Source organism: Hippoglossus hippoglossus, chromosome 22 (assembly GCF_009819705.1).
Source record: "Hippoglossus hippoglossus isolate fHipHip1 chromosome 22, fHipHip1.pri, whole genome shotgun sequence".
Taxonomy (NCBI): domain Eukaryota; kingdom Metazoa; phylum Chordata; class Actinopteri; order Pleuronectiformes; family Pleuronectidae; genus Hippoglossus; species Hippoglossus hippoglossus.
The window spans coordinates 3,778,315-3,793,650 of record NC_047172.1 but is presented as its reverse complement, the minus strand read 5'-3'; the positions used below and the strand labels follow the sequence as shown (position 1 = coordinate 3,793,650).

Below are 15,336 nucleotides of genomic sequence, written 5' to 3'. Positions count from 1 at the left end.
CCTGAGTCCTGTTCACCACGAGGAGAGGATGTCCCCTTTTTAAATGTTTACTCACTGGAAGGTGGCTTCTCATTAGGTTGCTAGACAACTTGTGAAGCCAGTAGAGCAAGTCTGTTTAAATAGCCACTGGGTAAATATTGTATCTGCGAGAGAGAGAGAGAGAATGAATCATACACACACCACAGTCACATTTCGTTGGGAACCGAACCATGTCTGCACAGAGGAAACACAAAGCTGTTTGATTTGGCCCCAGAGAAGAAAGAGGAGATGTGCGTAAAAGCTGCAGGAAGGTGCGCTCCTGGTTTCGGGCTCCTGCTCCTGGAGGATCTGTGGGATTGCCCTGTGTGTGTGTGTGTTTTCTCCCAGCAGAATCTAAATATATGCTGGTGACAAATAGTCCAAATACAGTAGCAACCCAACTGTGATGTGGGGGTGGCGCTGAGAGAGCGGCTCCATCTCCACAAGTCCCCTCTGTCGGATCCGGAGTGCGTCAGGAGAAGCAGGACGCGCGGAGTCTCAGCTGCCACCTGCACTTGGACACATCCCGTCCTCCCTCTTGACCATGAAGAGACAAAACGCCCGGACCCTCGCCCTCATCGTCAGCATCCTCACGTACCTGGTGGTCGGGGCGGCCGTGTTCGAGACCCTGGAGTCGAAGCAGGAGAAGAGTCACAAGAGGCGGCTCGACGCCAGAAAGTACGAGCTCATGCGCAAATACAACTTGACCAAAGCGAACTTCGAGGAGCTGGAGCTGGTCGTCCTGCAGCTCAAACCGCACAAGGCGGGAGTCCAGTGGAAGTTCGCGGGCTCCTTCTACTTCGCCATCACTGTGATCACGACGATCGGTGGGTTGTTGTCAATGCTTGTGTTCTTTAGTGTCGGATAATGACGTAGAGAGACGGATTGAGGATGTCTGACGTCATCAATCCACGTTAATTAGAAATCAAACTCCCTCTCGCAAATTTATTTACAGTCAAGAAAAGTCAGCAGTGTTTTATTTTATAATTTACAAACTAGACAACAGACAAATTGAATCAATACACATGCATTTGAATTATTACATTTAACATTATACATGACTTCAATCTTATTCCTATTATTTACTCTCGTTGTAATTATTTGTCGCTGCTGAACAGTATTGTTTGTTAAAATGTTCGTTTTATATTCCCTCAGAAATGTTTATTTACACACAAAAAAAGTCTGCAACATTTTCTTTTCTTAAATTTAATGTTTCCACAAACTACACATCCATCGTGTATATGCATTTGAATTCCTACTTCACATTATATAGTCTGTATATTACTTTTAAGTAATTATTATGATGTACTCTCATTGTAATTAGTATTATGTATTTTTCAAGCACATACCCTATTGTGTTTGTAAAATTGTCTCATCCATTTTATTGTTAAAACATATTTTTGTCAATTTGATCTCCCCTCAGAAATATTCACTTTTTATTTAAAAAAGGTTGCATAGATGTAAAGTTTTACAAACTACACAGCGGATATATTAAATCAATATGCTTTTAAATTATGACACTACATTGCTTTTACCTATGTGCCTTATGTACGCTCATAAAAAATCGATTCTTACACAATAGTCTTGTAGAAGCATATCACAGCACATCTTCTTTGTATGTGACAAAATCTTCTCTATTCTCTGTTAAGACTCAAGATTTCTTATGATTGAAAGCTATGAGACATTTTTATTTTGAACTAAAATGTGTAAAGAAGCAGAGTTGTGTTGTCTTGTGTTGTTTGTGTGTAACTCTGCCTTTGCTTCCTTTCTTTTCCGGGCCACCCTTGTAAAATAAATTATAATTATTGTTAGTATTCTAATCTTTTTATCTCACTGAGGCATTTCCTAGTTAAGTGAAGGTTAAACAGATCAATGTCAGTGTTGTTACTTTGGTTAAAACAGTCACATCGAACAATGATGAGGTGTAAATTGTGTGTAATTGTATGGAAATGGAAATGTGGGACATTTGAAAAACCATTTGAAGTAAAACTAAAACCCCAAATTACAGACACAACACGACCACGACCCTGGTTCAGCACCAGTTATTACAATAAGACCTCTTAAGGCTAATTTACACAGAGAAAGTGACGTCTCTGGTTTATTTCCAGTGTTTACAACGTCCCAGCTGACAACAGTGTGGGAGTCAAATAAGAAAATAGCTGTTGATTCACTATAATAACGTCAAGCTTGAACAGTGGGTCTGGATTTTTCCATCAGGGAGACGAATCTATTTGGATTGTGTGTTGGTTTCCTGTGGATTTGAGTCCGGAGGTAAAACATTTACTGCAGGAGATTGGTGTCATCTCAACACTAAAGACTTCTGCATCTTCTCAGATATAAGATGATGCTCACAGTGTCTGAGTATAAACATGCGGTGTGCTCTCCCTCAGGTTATGGCCACGCAGCGCCCAGCACCGACTCAGGGAAAGTGTTCTGCATGTTCTACGCCCTCCTGGGGATCCCTCTCACCCTGGTCATGTTCCAGAGCCTGGGCGAGCGCATCAACACGTTTGTCAGGTACCTGCTGCACCAAGCCAAGAAGTGCCTGGGGATGCGTCAGACCGAGGTCTCCATGGCGAACATGGTGACCGTGGGCTTCTTCTCCTGCATGAGCACTCTGTGCGTGGGGGCTGTGGCCTTCTCCCACTGTGAGGGATGGAGCTTCCTCCACGCGTACTACTACTGCTTCATCACGCTCACTACCATCGGCTTCGGGGACTACGTGGCCCTGCAGAGGGACGACGCGCTGCAGAACGACCCCCGGTACGTGGCCTTCTGCTTTGTTTACATCCTGATGGGCCTGACGGTGATCGGAGCGTTTCTGAACCTGGTGGTGCTTCGCTTCCTCACCATGAACACTGAGGACGAGCGGAGGGACGCCAAACAGAAGGCCCTGATGTCCGTCTGCAAGTCCCGAGGCGAGGTGGCTCGTCTTATACCGGTCTCAGCCTCAACGTCCTCCACTCCTGTAGCAAATGACAGCTCAAGGGCTAAAGATCTAAAAGGTGCCTACACCGAGGTGCTTCACTTCCAGACTATATGCTCCTGCCTGTGGTACCGGAGCAAGGAGAAGCTGCAGGGCTCCATACCCACGATGATCCCTCAGGACCTGACGTTCTCCGATGCCTACTTTCAGCAGATCAACAACTGCTCTCCCTACATGGAGCCTGGATCAACAGGCTGCGTCTGCGGTCCACGTCAGTGCACGAGCATAAACTCCTCAACAACAGGTCTGCGCTTTCTCTCCCCGTTCAGGGTGTTTAAGAGACGCAGCTCCGTCTAGCCTTCCTTTCCCTGCAGCAGATTTCAGCGCGGCACGATACGTCTTCACTGTCAAGCGGACAACGGATACTTGACGGTCCTCACAGCAAAGACACGACTGCAAGTAGATGTTTGTGGTGCTATAATCCCAGTAAACGAACAGTAGGAGGCAGGAAAGGGGAAACGCACATGCAGCACTGTCAACAGTCAAATCTTAATCAAATATGTGTTTAAGAAAGAGCAGCTGCCAGTGTTTTGACTTCAGGTGTTTCAGGGGCGTGCACAGTGCTTTGAAGAGCCATGTAAGCGTGAGCGTGTGTGTCACATGAACACATGAACACATGAACACATGAACACGGTCCAGGACACGTGATGTGACGTGCTCACGGTTTGTAGGTGGAAGCAGAGCAGGAGCCGAAGGAGCAGACTGAGCAAAGGCACAGAAACTAAATAGCTGAAACGTCTCTCTGCAGCAAATCCCATTTTTATGTTTCTGTTACTGTTCACTCACTTTAGAATTTTTTTTAAAGCTTTAATTTGTTCATTGCTGTTATTTTGAGTTATTTGGGAATAGGTCTCGATGCTTTTTTTTAATTAACTTCTCCTCACAGTGAAATCAATTCAGACTTTCTAGCCTCATGATTCCCTCAAACTTGATTTAAACAAACCGTGACTGTCCGAACCTTTTCAGAACTGACACACACACTCGTAACTTCACATGACTCACATGTGCAGTTGCCTCTGTTATTGTGTTATCGTGTGTGTCAGTGCTCTCTGCCTGAAACGCTGATGCATCCGACCCAAACACTGCAGAATTATGTAACGTCACAAGTGGAAAAGTTCGATATAATGGTAAAAATGGTGAAACTGCATCAGCGGCAAAGTCCAGTAATCACAAGTAGACACTCACCAGCACTGACGCCTCTTAACATTCAGTGAGCAGCGGCAGAAAACACAGAAAAGCTCAAATTATCACTTATAGTTAAATATTACATAACATACACAACAGATTTTCTAATATCAAGGTTCCTGTTTGGGTTATGACTCTTTCTCCTATTTTTTCTCCCCTGCTCTTTTCGACCTGAACATCTGCGAAGCTTCACAGAACTCATCCACCATCAAACAGAATCACATCTGGATCAAACAGTGGATGCAAACTATTTTTAGAAGCAGTCTGCGGTGACAGATGGGAGAGACGGGGGAGTTTTCTGTGTTTGGACAATGGATGAGGAGCCGGCTGTCAGTCGCAGACAAATACGCCACAATAGACCGAGTCTGTGTGACTGACGCAAGAGTTCAAATCCGCCCTCAGATACTATATCTCGTATTTCTGGGACTATTTTTAGTGTTCGGCCTGTTTTTAGTTTTTTTTCTGTGTAGGCGACAAGATGTGAAGTTTTTTTCTGGCAGCTACAGCAGAAGCTTTCATCCCCAAAGATGTTTGATTGGTTTAAAACCTGCACAGGAAAAATGGCAGTTTTGGGGAAAATCAAATCAGAAATGAGCAATACATTTTGATTATTTATTAATATATATAATATGTCATATTTTCTTGATTAACTGATACATTCTTTTGTCCTTAAAATGTTATTGAAATTAGTGACAAGTATTTTTTCTTTTAATAATATCTGTCAATGAGAAAGCATCATATTGTCACAGCTGAGTAACAGGAACCGAAGAGTATTTCCCAGTTTTCCTGTTAATTGATGAGCTGATTTATTTATAAATATTATCAATCCATCAGATAATGAAATATCGAAACAATATTTACACGACTGAGTAGAAGATTTACTCTGTTATCATCAGCAAACATATTCCTAGGACATCTATTTGGACTAATGAAAGGCATGCTGGGAAATGTAGGAAATAAGTGCAGATAAAAGTGGTGTTAAAGGGGACATAGCATGCAAATTCCACTTTGTTAGTGCTTCTACAGGTTAATGTGGGTATCTGGCATGTCTACCAACCCAAAAACTCTGGGGAAAAAACACTCACGCGTTTTGTTATAGTTCCTCTAAGTCAGAAACGTCATGCTTGAGCGACTCGATTGCGCTTCCTGGGTATTGTGTCGTAACAAGGAACTGGAAGTCTCCCTACATGGTCTTGGCCCCCCCGTCCCCCCACACTCGTTACTTCCGGGTTTACACCGGAGGCTGCGAGGCAGCGCAGCGCCGTTCCCAAGCACGCAGCCGGGCTGTTCACACGGGACGAGCATTTCTCCGCTGGTCAGCCCGCGATTCACTCACATGTGGCATTTGTCTGGATCGTTGGGACCGGGAGGCTGCAGCAGCTGCTCGGGAGCGACCGCTCACTCTCCCGTGCGTGAGCTGGAATTTGTGTCAGCGCCACACAGCCAGCAGTGTGGAGGACTTCCGCAGTGTTCAGCGCTACTGTAACCCCCGAACCCCGACATTCAACGGGTACAACAACAAGCGGAGAAAGCAGAATCGCGGGCTGACCTTATATATACAGTCTATGGGGCTGACCAGCGGAGAAATGCTCGTCCCGTGTGAACAGCCAGGCGGCTGCGCGCTGGAGAACGGCGCTGCGCTGCCTCGCAGCGGTCTTCCACACTGCCAGCAGTGTGGAAGACTTCCGCAGTGTTCAGCTCTACTGTACGCCGGGTTACATACAGAAGGGGACAACAGAAGGGGAATACAAAGTATGGGATGCATATTTGATAATTTATATCATATAAAATATGTAATTTATATCGTTTAAAATCATGGGGGGGGGGAGCTGGCTGGCTCATTAGCATTTAAAGGAACAGGCACTCAAAACAGGTCACTCTGTGGAGGGCTGTTTTAGACAGGGTAAAAAGGCTGTTTTATATGATCCTTGTGGTATTTTGACCAAAGTATGTTACAGACATTTCATTAAGACCCAAAGGAACCATATCAACTTGTGGTAAAATGGGCATGCTATGTCCCCTTTAAGAACAAAAGTGTAGAAACACTACAAGTTAAAGTGCTGCATTCAAAATTGTTACTTTAGCAATAATACAGGGAAACAGCTAAATATACTTGAAGTATCAATAATAAAATGACAATAATCCTCTGTGTGGCTGATAACATAGTTAGAGGTAATAAATTGAACATCACAGATTGGTGATTTTCTGAACGTCTGCAGGGGGATTTTATTTTTCCCTCTGACTTTTTGCCATTTATTGTATTTCTCCTGTGGGTTGAGATCCCACCTGTGTGATTCACTGTATGACAACATGATCTCCTTTGTTTTCTGAGAAACTGAGGCCGGCACCTCATGTAACACTTGAGTTGCACATGTGAAAAAAAAGGAAAAATCATGATTGTTTCTGTGTAATTTTGATTTGCTTCTAAAAACCAATGACCCAGAAGACAAGTGGACATTTATTCAAGTACTGTATCCTGTTGCACCTACAGGTTTTCCCTGTGTGCTTGGAAAATAAAAACATTTTTAAACACAGTAATGTTTGAGTACTCTGCACAAGAACGTTCTTCATCACACTTCATCACAGTCCAATCCAAAGAAAGATTCATGTTTCTGTATGATCCCTGTGTGATCCCACCTCCTCCATGCTGTTTGTCAACATGTGAAATCCCTGCTGAATGTATGGAGACGACCGTGCGGTGCAGATGGTTTCCCCTTGGGAATTCTGACTCCGGTCCAGTTCCGGACGACCTACAGCCGGTCAGTCAGGAGGATACGTACGGGGCGTGAGGCAGGATGTACATTTGTTTACATGCATCTCATGGTCGTGTGGTGCAGCCGAGAGAGAAGAGGACAAAACAACAGAAACACTTGACTTCACAGAAGAGTTCTTTCACGAGACTGCCACAGGTGTTGATTCATTTAGGTGCACGTCCGCCTAATTAACTCCAGATAGTTTCTTATTGTGTTTTAGTTCAGATTAGTATGTTTCAGGCAAATGGACATTTATATAACTACATAATTAACATTTATAGTTTTAATTGAATTGTAAATAATGGTGATTAACTCTGCGAGCTTCTCTTTTAAGTTATTTCCTGGAAATCTTCTAGAAAACCTTTTTTAATTGTCCTGCAATAAATTCTCCTTGATGAAGGTTATATTTTCAGTCTTTGTGAAAGAGAAACTCAAGAAAAGATAACATTAGAGAAAGGTCTGAAAAAGTCTTATTCCTGATCCTGAGACCTATTGTTGGGAACCTGATACTTAGTTTAAGAACCACTCCGAGTTATGGCTGTTTATGAAAGTGAAGCTGCAGCGATGCAGGAAATGATGAGCTGAAAACATCCAAAACAAATCGGATCATCTGTGCCTAAAATAAATTAAATTAAATTGTTGTGTGCACAGAATCACAACATCAAAGCATCGTTTGCAGAGGGTACAGAGATTAGCTCGTTATGAAAATTCACTTGCCAGCGCATCATCATCAAGCAGTTAGTAAGGCCTGGCTCGGTGCCGGTGAATCTGCCTTCAGCCATCACATGTGCACAGAAAGGCAACAGAAGGAGGATCCATTCGACAAATCCCTGTATTGACCCCCTGTGGCCGGAGCATCTGCTGTTTTCTGCTTCGGCCACAGACCTGAGTATCTATGTCAAAGACAGAAATAGTTCCACTGAGAAGGTCGGCTGTGGCATTACGTCACTTGATTTCTAAAATTCTTGGCAGGTTGAAACCCAAGGTGTCAGTCACACGTTGGTGCCAGTTTGGTGAAAGTGCACTTGTGTCTTTGCTGCAGTATCAGTATTTTTCCTTTTACTGAATTGGACATAATCAATTAACCATCTGGCAAGTTCATATATAAAAGAAACAGCAAATGTGTTCCCTAAAAGTTTGGAGAACATGAAAAGAACCTCAAACATATTCAATTTCATTTGAAAGGGATTTACTTCCAGTTGTGGTGATGTTTAACTCTAATGCTCTCAGACTGTAAATGAAGATGGACGACATGTCTCCACTTCCTCCCACTCTCCAGAAACGAAGCCAAAAATATCCTGGATATGGAAGCTGCCGTCTTGTGCCGATCATTTGGAGCCAGCGTCTGGTCAGTAGCGCCAAGAAAGTGATGAACACGGCTGTTGTTCAAAGCTTTGTGAGGTGACTGAAGTCTGCTGCTCGTCAGTGGGGATGGAACTTCACAAAGCTTTGAACTACAGATGGTTCATCACTTATTTGTGTCCCCTGGAAACATTTCCTGTGTCGTTGTTGCAATTTGCAGCGCGTCAAATTGATGAAGTTGTTTGCTTAATTTGCACAAGTTTTTTCTCTTTGCGTGTGTTTTCATAATTTGCAGTATTTTTTCTATTTGCGTGTGTTTTCTTAATTTGCAGTATTTTTTCTAGTTGCTTGTGTTTTCTTAATTTGCACGTGTGTTTTCTTTTTGCGTGTGTTTTCTTAATTTGCACGTATTTTTTCTAGTTGCGTGTGTTTTCTTAATTTGCACGTGTGTTTTCTATTTGCGTGTGTTTTCTTAATTTGCAGTATTTTTTCTATTTGCGTGTGTTTTCTTAATTTGCACGTATTTTTTCTATTTGCGTGTGTTTTCTTAATTTGTTGGATTTTTTCTATTTGCGCGTGTTTTTAATTTGCAGTAGCCCCCCCAGGGAACTTCTCCACTTCCGTTTTGCCTCCGGAAGTCGCAGGGACACCAAATATGGACGTGAAGTCGCTGGTCCAGAATAACACCGCGGCTCTTGTGCTCGGGGTCGGAGCCGCGGCTCTGGGCCTCGGGCTCGGATACAAGTTCCTGAGACGGACCGAGGAGCTGGTCCGTGTGGGCGTCGTGTCCCAGCTGCTGCTCCACCCGCTGAAGTCCGGCAGAGCGGTGTCTCTGTCCCTGGCCGAGTGTCTCTGCGTCGGGCTGAAGTTCGGACACATGCAGGACCGGTGAGTGAGACTCGATGTCCAGCGGCTCCTCGGTCCCGCATGGACCAGAACCTGCAGTAGAACGTGTCCTGTCCCGCACGTGAGAGACCGAGAGGAGACAACAAGTTCAAACCACTGTGCACATGTGTCAACATCTGGATTCAACTCAAACCGCACGCTGTTCAGTCCCCTTCAGTAAAACTCTGACGGGTTTTAATCTGAACTTCTTCTTTCTTTCAAAGTCATTTTGTCCGGAAAAGTACAATTTAATAAATATTATTATTATGATTATTATTGTGTATATTAGAGCCATAGAGGTCCCAAAGGATTTGCACAATTTATGTAGATTTAAGATTTTATTTAGCTTGTGAACCATAAACTATACATTTTAACTTCATCCATAATAATCCACCAATTTTGATCCCTTAAACTTTCTTTAACTTTGTTTAAAAAAGTGCAAATATATATATGATCTATAATTAAAGAGAAATAAAGTGTATAATATTATTATTGTAATAATAATTATTATTATTGTAACAATTATAATATATATATATATATATATATATAGTGTATATTACAGCCCTTGAGGTCCCAAAAGATTTTCACAATTTATGTTCTCAGATTACATTTTTCTTAATTTAGATAAAAGCTTGTCAACCATACATTTATCTCATTCATAATAATCCACCAACTGTGATCCCTCAAATTTTTCAAAATGTTTTTCTGTTAAACCTCCTGTAACTTTGTTTAGAAAAGTGATAAAATATAAATATGTATGATATAATAACTTTTGAGTAAACTTTTTTTTGGGGGGGGGGGGCTCTCTAACCATAACTCCAGTGAGCTCTCTGTTTCATCATTACATTTGATAATTAAAGTAAAAATACTTTTAATCAAACATGATCTTTTACTAGTGACACGAGTTTGTAAACTGTGGTTAAGAATCGATCTCTTTCTGGTCAGGCTCCAAACTCTGGTCAGGAAAGTTCATGCTTCTAATTCTGATCTGCTTAAACTGCAGTCATACACTCACTGCTTGTTTTATTTAGCTTTTAATGGTAATTTTCCTTCACTGAGGTAAAAAATGTGTCAACACTCAAGTTGTTGAAACTTCAGAGATGCAGTTTGATTCCCAGACCCATTTCCAACCAGTGGCTTATAATTAAATAGTGATTTCTGCAGGAATGAGCTGTATTCATAACAACCTGTGACGTTCTCACACCTTTTTTGTGTTTCCTGCCTCTGGAGAAACGAGGGAGACCCACGGTTGTTGTGTTTGTTTGCAGACACTGGCTGGTGGTGACAGACGACAGTCACATGGTGACGGGCCGACAGGAGCCTGCTCTCGTCCTCGTGGCTCTGACCTGCGAGGGAGCTCAGGTTTGTTTGAACGGACCAAACATGGAGGAGCTGAGGTTTCCGGTCAAACAGCCTGACAACAACATTAAAGACTGCAGGTCAAACCCAGCCCCACTGTGTGACACCTATTGGTATTTTAGTATAAAAAATATGATTAATTGATGATTAGAATCGTTTTTCAGCCATAACATCTGCTTGTTTTGTCATCTAAGGATATTATACACAGTATTATTACAGAAGTGGATCATTAAACATACTGTAAAACTTTGAAATGGTGGATTTTAGCCCAGTGTGCACATTGACTCGGTTATTCATCCTTGTGTACTTTTGCCCCCGCTGTGTTCTCAGACTTGTGTAACGCTTCTTGTTGTTTTTCTGTGCCGCAGAGTGTTTGGCAGTGACATCCAGGGCCGGGACTGCGGCGAAGAGGCATCCCGCTGGCTCACTCGTTATCTGGGGGAGGAGAAAACCTTTCGCCTGGTGCACTTTGAACCGCAGATGAAGGCCAGGAGGTCGGTGGATATGGAGCCTCTGTTCCCAGAGTGTGAGGTAGTGACGTTGTGCTGCAGCTTTTTAATGAGCGTTAATCATAGGAGAATACAACCCTCCTCGTCTGTTGTTTGCTCTCACTCCCTCTGCATTCAAATCTCAAATATTGACATTTGTGATATGACGTTTATCCAGCAAGTGGCGTACCCAGATGTGGGGCCTGTGATGCTGCTGTCCGAGGCCTCTGTGAAGGATCTCAGCAGCAGGCTGGAGAAGGAGGTCACGGTCGACCGCTTCCGCCCAAACATCGTGATAAGTGGCTGCGAGGCCTTCGAGGAGGTGCGAGGTTCAGCTTTACATCTGCAAACACTACTCTGACTGTTCCTGGTTTCACGCACAAAGATAAAAAACAGAGATAAGATGTTAAGAACCACATAATGTGTGGTTTTCCCCCTCCTGTCTGAAATCATTTCAGTTCTTTACTTCTGACTAATACTTTGCCCTTTTCAGTCTGAGCAGCAGCGTCGACTAAATTTATCTCCGACTCCAAAAAAACTTCCAACACCAACTGCTCTGCTTTTTATAGGACTCATGGGAAGAGATCCAGATTGGCAGCGTGCGACTGCAGCGCGTCATGTCGTGTGGAAGGTAACGTCACAATCACTTCCTCCTACCAGCAGTGAATCCAAAGATGCAGAGGTTTGGGGTTCGATTCCCTGGATGTAAATGACATCACTGACTCTACTGTCAGTGAAAGTGTCTGTTTGATGTTGAAATGCATGTGTCTTCTGTTCCAGGTGCATTTTCACCACAGTGGACCCTGAAACTGGAATAATCAACAGGAAAGAGCCTCTGGAAACACTGAAAAGGTAAAGTTTTAACTCACTTTAATTAAGGGAAGGTTAATATATAGGGTTGCAAAATTCCATTTGTGAGTAGAACTCTACCGTCTCTATGTGGATCTCAGGATAGAATCCGGTCAGTGAAAACTTATCAAAACCTGCAGGAACGATGGACTTAAATAAGAAAATCTGACCTCAGCAGTTTCCTCTATGTGACAGTATTGGTGGTTTCTGAATATATTTTTACTTTAGAGGAAATGGATGTAAAGTGCAAAGGGGAAGTAGTTTTACACATAAACGTCAGTTAATGGGAAGTAGTTCACAGGTGTTAAATGTCTCCTGTGGCTCAGCGGAGGAGAAAGCGATGTTGATGATCTTGGTTGTTTTAACCAAGATCGTGCTGCAAGATCTAGACTTGCTAACGTTAGCCACTTGCCAGCAAGACAATTTTGTTCCTGTGGACTATAAATACAGTCACCTGTTTGCGTTGCCAATCAATAATGGATACTGTGCGCTTTCTCGGACAAGAGGACTTCGGACTTTCATTTGACGTATGTCACAGTTTTTTAAGAAAACAGTGCATTCATGTATGTGTGATGTTTGAATAAAGCTAATGGAGTTTAGGCTGTAATATAGTAAGTTAGGTATGAGAACAAGTTAAAGTACAGTGTATTGTATGCCACAGATGAACAGTCTTCTCAAAACAGGTGCAAGACTGAACTGCGATGTGACGCACACACACACACACACACACACACACACACACACACACACACACACACAAACCAACTTCAAGATTAAAACCAGCCAGCAACAGCTACTATCAGTCACTGTCTGAAGGCCGCACATTCTCCCACATATTCAGCCCAAACTGCCCCTGCCCCCCCCCCCACCCCTGTCTAACACACTGCATTTGTTTAGAGTTCAGTTTCATTGCCATCTTCACAGACACACACACATTAAGTCTTTCTGTTAAGGTACAAACATGGTGCGCGTAAAATCGATCCTTTTCGGGGCTATAGTGTCTAATTATATTATTAAAATCCTAACACTGCGAGGCAGCGCAGCGCCGTTTTCTCCGCTTGTTGTTGTCCCCGTTGAATGTCGGGGTTCGGGCGTAAATGATGGTCTTCATAGCCCCCCCCCCCCCCCCTCTCTTTCTCTCTCTGTCTGTCTGCTTGTGTGCTTGTAGTGGATGGGCAGAGGGGGACATTTAATTATGTGATTGGGAAAATTAAAACTCCAGGACAACAGAAGGGGAATACAAAGTATGGGATGCATATTTGATAATTTATATCATATAAAATATGTAATTTATATCGTTTAAAATCATGGGGGGAGAGGGGGAGGGGGGAGCTGGCTCATTAGCATTTAAAGGAACAGGCACTCAAAACAGGTCACTCTGTGGAGGGCTGTTTTATACAGGGTAAAAAGGCTGTTTTAAATGATCCTTGTGGTATTTTGACCAAAGTATGTTACAGACATTTCATTAAGACCCCAAGGAACCATATCAACTTGTGGTAAAATGGGCATGCTATGTCCCCTTTAAGTTACCTGTTATAAGCTAACATTTGCAAAAAAAGTGTCAAAATTTCCAAAATTCCCGAGCTTAACTTCCCATGGAAAGTTTCCGGAAATTTACCGGAAATTTTCCGCCCCTTTGCAACCCTATTAATATATTTAATATGTTGGTGCTGAAAACGTCCTTTCTGCTCGATGTGGCTTCTTTTAATAAGATGATGAAATGACACACGTGTATTTCTGTTAATGGAGGGAAACTGTGGAATTCTGAAAATGTTGCTAAAATATTATTCAATTAAAGAAAGTGAGTGAACTCGTTGAGTTATAACACAAGCAGAAGAAAACATAACCTCCTCTGCAGAGGTAATTAAAAGGCTCCTGGTTTGAAAGCTGTGTTTGTAGGAAAAAGCTTCCATCACTTCACGTTTAGTTATTTCTCAACAGTTTCTCTCATTTGTCATCATATTAATATCTTGTAAATAGAGTTTGTTCTGTCAAATTGATCCAAATGTGAACTGCTCTTGTAAAATCTTGTTATCTTATAATCGTACATTTCTCTGAGCTCATCCCGGTGACGGTTCTTTTTCCGCAGCTACCGTCAGTGCAAACCGTCCGAGAAGCACATCTACAAGTCGGCTCCGCTGTTCGGGCAGCTGCACATCGTGAAGAAGACGGGGATCCTGCAGGTCGGAGATGTCGTGTACATGATCCGCCGCTGAGAGAGCGAGGAAGAGGAGGGGAGCGCGTGGTCGGTCCAGTCACTGCCGAGTCACTGCGTTACCAGGAGAGGAAGCACTTAGGTGACGAATGTACCAATGATGAGGAAGAAGCATTAATGTTTTAAATGAGGATGTGAGCAAATAACACCAATGATCAAGTAGTGTTTTTATACTGGGTTGTTGTGTAACACCATTAGAACCCGAAAGGAAAATATTTTTGCACATTTATTAAATCCTGACACTTTTGCACATGCTGCCATTTGTGAGAAAAATGAAATTGTCTTTTGCTGATTAAGCGTGAACTAAACTTTTTCGTCAAATAAACAGGACTTATATCGACATAGTGATTTGATTATTTTTAAATGATCAGTTTTTCTAAAAGTTGTATTATGGATGTTTTCAATATATTTTGAAGCAAATAAAGTGATTTTTAAAATGGAGCTTCTTGTTGTGGCTGTTGTACTGGAAAAAATAACTAAGTGTGGTTGAAACCTATTTTATAGTTGAAGAGTAACTTTTGCAGCCCTGTCTAAAGACTTTTATGACCGGAGCTGTTTTATGGTCTGAACTGTTTATGACCTGAAAACTGCCAGACCCTTTTGCCACTTATTTACCCTCCAAAGAACGGAATGTATGTCTGCTTATCTCCTTAGGAAACACATGTAAATCAGTTGTTTGTGTTTAGATTCCTCTCTCAACCTGCGCCTACAGAACCAGTCTGAACTGGTTCAGAGAGACAGCCTTAGTCCTCCTATATAAGATGCTTGTATTTGAGTGTCCTGCATCTTCACTCTGAGATCCTTGTGACTCTCTGTGTTGATCCTTTCTGCAGAAAGCCCCTATTAAAATACACGTGGATAACTTTGGTGTTTCCAGCCTCTTGTATTTCCAGATTTCCATCACGCTGTTTTTTAAAGTTGGTAAAGTCGCTGCTGAATAATATCAGGAGTGAGTCTCTTCAGTTTCACCAGCTCCTCTGTTCTCGTGCTCCCGACACTTTGGATTATACCTGTGACTTGTCAGTTAATAGACAACCTGCACATCGCTGTGAGTGTTTTGAAGGTTAAAGTTTAAAGTGTCAATGATTCCCACATTAAGGAAGTGACAGATGGAGAGTTAGGGTTTGTTATTGGTGATCCACAGGATGGCCACTAGGGGGCGATATCCCTTTAATTAAATAGCAAAGATTGAATGAAGATATTTCTTGATATTTTTATACAGATTTTATAGAGTTACTACAAACAGTCAACAACATAATAGTAATAATAATAAAGCATTAACATAAGAACATG

The 15,336-nt window shown here is 42.4% G+C and overlaps 2 protein-coding genes across 3 annotated transcripts; both read left to right on the top strand.

Moving 5' to 3' along the window:
* The first annotated feature begins 175 nt into the window (after window positions 1-175).
* On the top strand, window positions 176-4,922 carry kcnk3b (potassium channel, subfamily K, member 3b). The gene is made up of 2 exons (XM_034576895.1): window positions 176-845; window positions 2,409-4,922. Exons 1-2 carry the CDS (start codon window positions 563-565, stop codon window positions 3,299-3,301), a joined length of 1,176 nt encoding a protein of 391 aa, XP_034432786.1. The 5' UTR covers window positions 176-562; the 3' UTR covers window positions 3,302-4,922.
* Window positions 4,923-8,864: 3,942 nt separating this feature from the next.
* On the top strand, window positions 8,865-14,385 carry marc1 (mitochondrial amidoxime reducing component 1). 2 transcript variants are annotated; one of them, XM_034576898.1, is made up of 7 exons: window positions 8,865-9,132; window positions 10,401-10,571; window positions 10,860-11,022; window positions 11,161-11,301; window positions 11,549-11,610; window positions 11,760-11,831; window positions 13,918-14,385. In XM_034576898.1, the coding sequence occupies exons 1-7, from the start codon at window positions 8,900-8,902 to the stop codon at window positions 14,042-14,044; spliced, it is 969 nt and encodes a 322-aa protein (XP_034432789.1). In that variant the 5' UTR covers window positions 8,865-8,899; the 3' UTR covers window positions 14,045-14,385. The 2 variants fall into 2 exon arrangements, with proteins under 2 accessions (XP_034432789.1, XP_034432788.1); XM_034576897.1 differs by having other exon boundaries at window positions 11,158-11,301.
* Window positions 14,386-15,336: the final 951 nt, after the last annotated feature.

Bases quoted from the DNA above. Each gene is read 5' to 3' on its own strand.
- kcnk3b (XM_034576895.1), top strand. From the start codon at position 563: ATGAAGAGACAAAACGCCCGGACCCTCGCCCTCATCGTCAGCATCCTC. The intron at 846-2,408 runs GTGGGTTGTTGT...GCTCTCCCTCAG, and splicing joins CACTGTGATCACGACGATCG to GTTATGGCCACGCAGCGCCC.
- marc1 (XM_034576897.1), top strand. From the start codon at position 8,900: ATGGACGTGAAGTCGCTGGTCCAGAATAACACCGCGGCTCTTGTGCTC. The intron at 10,572-10,859 runs GTCAAACCCAGC...TCTGTGCCGCAG, and splicing joins AACAACATTAAAGACTGCAG to AGTGTTTGGCAGTGACATCC. The intron at 11,611-11,759 runs GTAACGTCACAA...CTTCTGTTCCAG, and splicing joins CGCGTCATGTCGTGTGGAAG to GTGCATTTTCACCACAGTGG.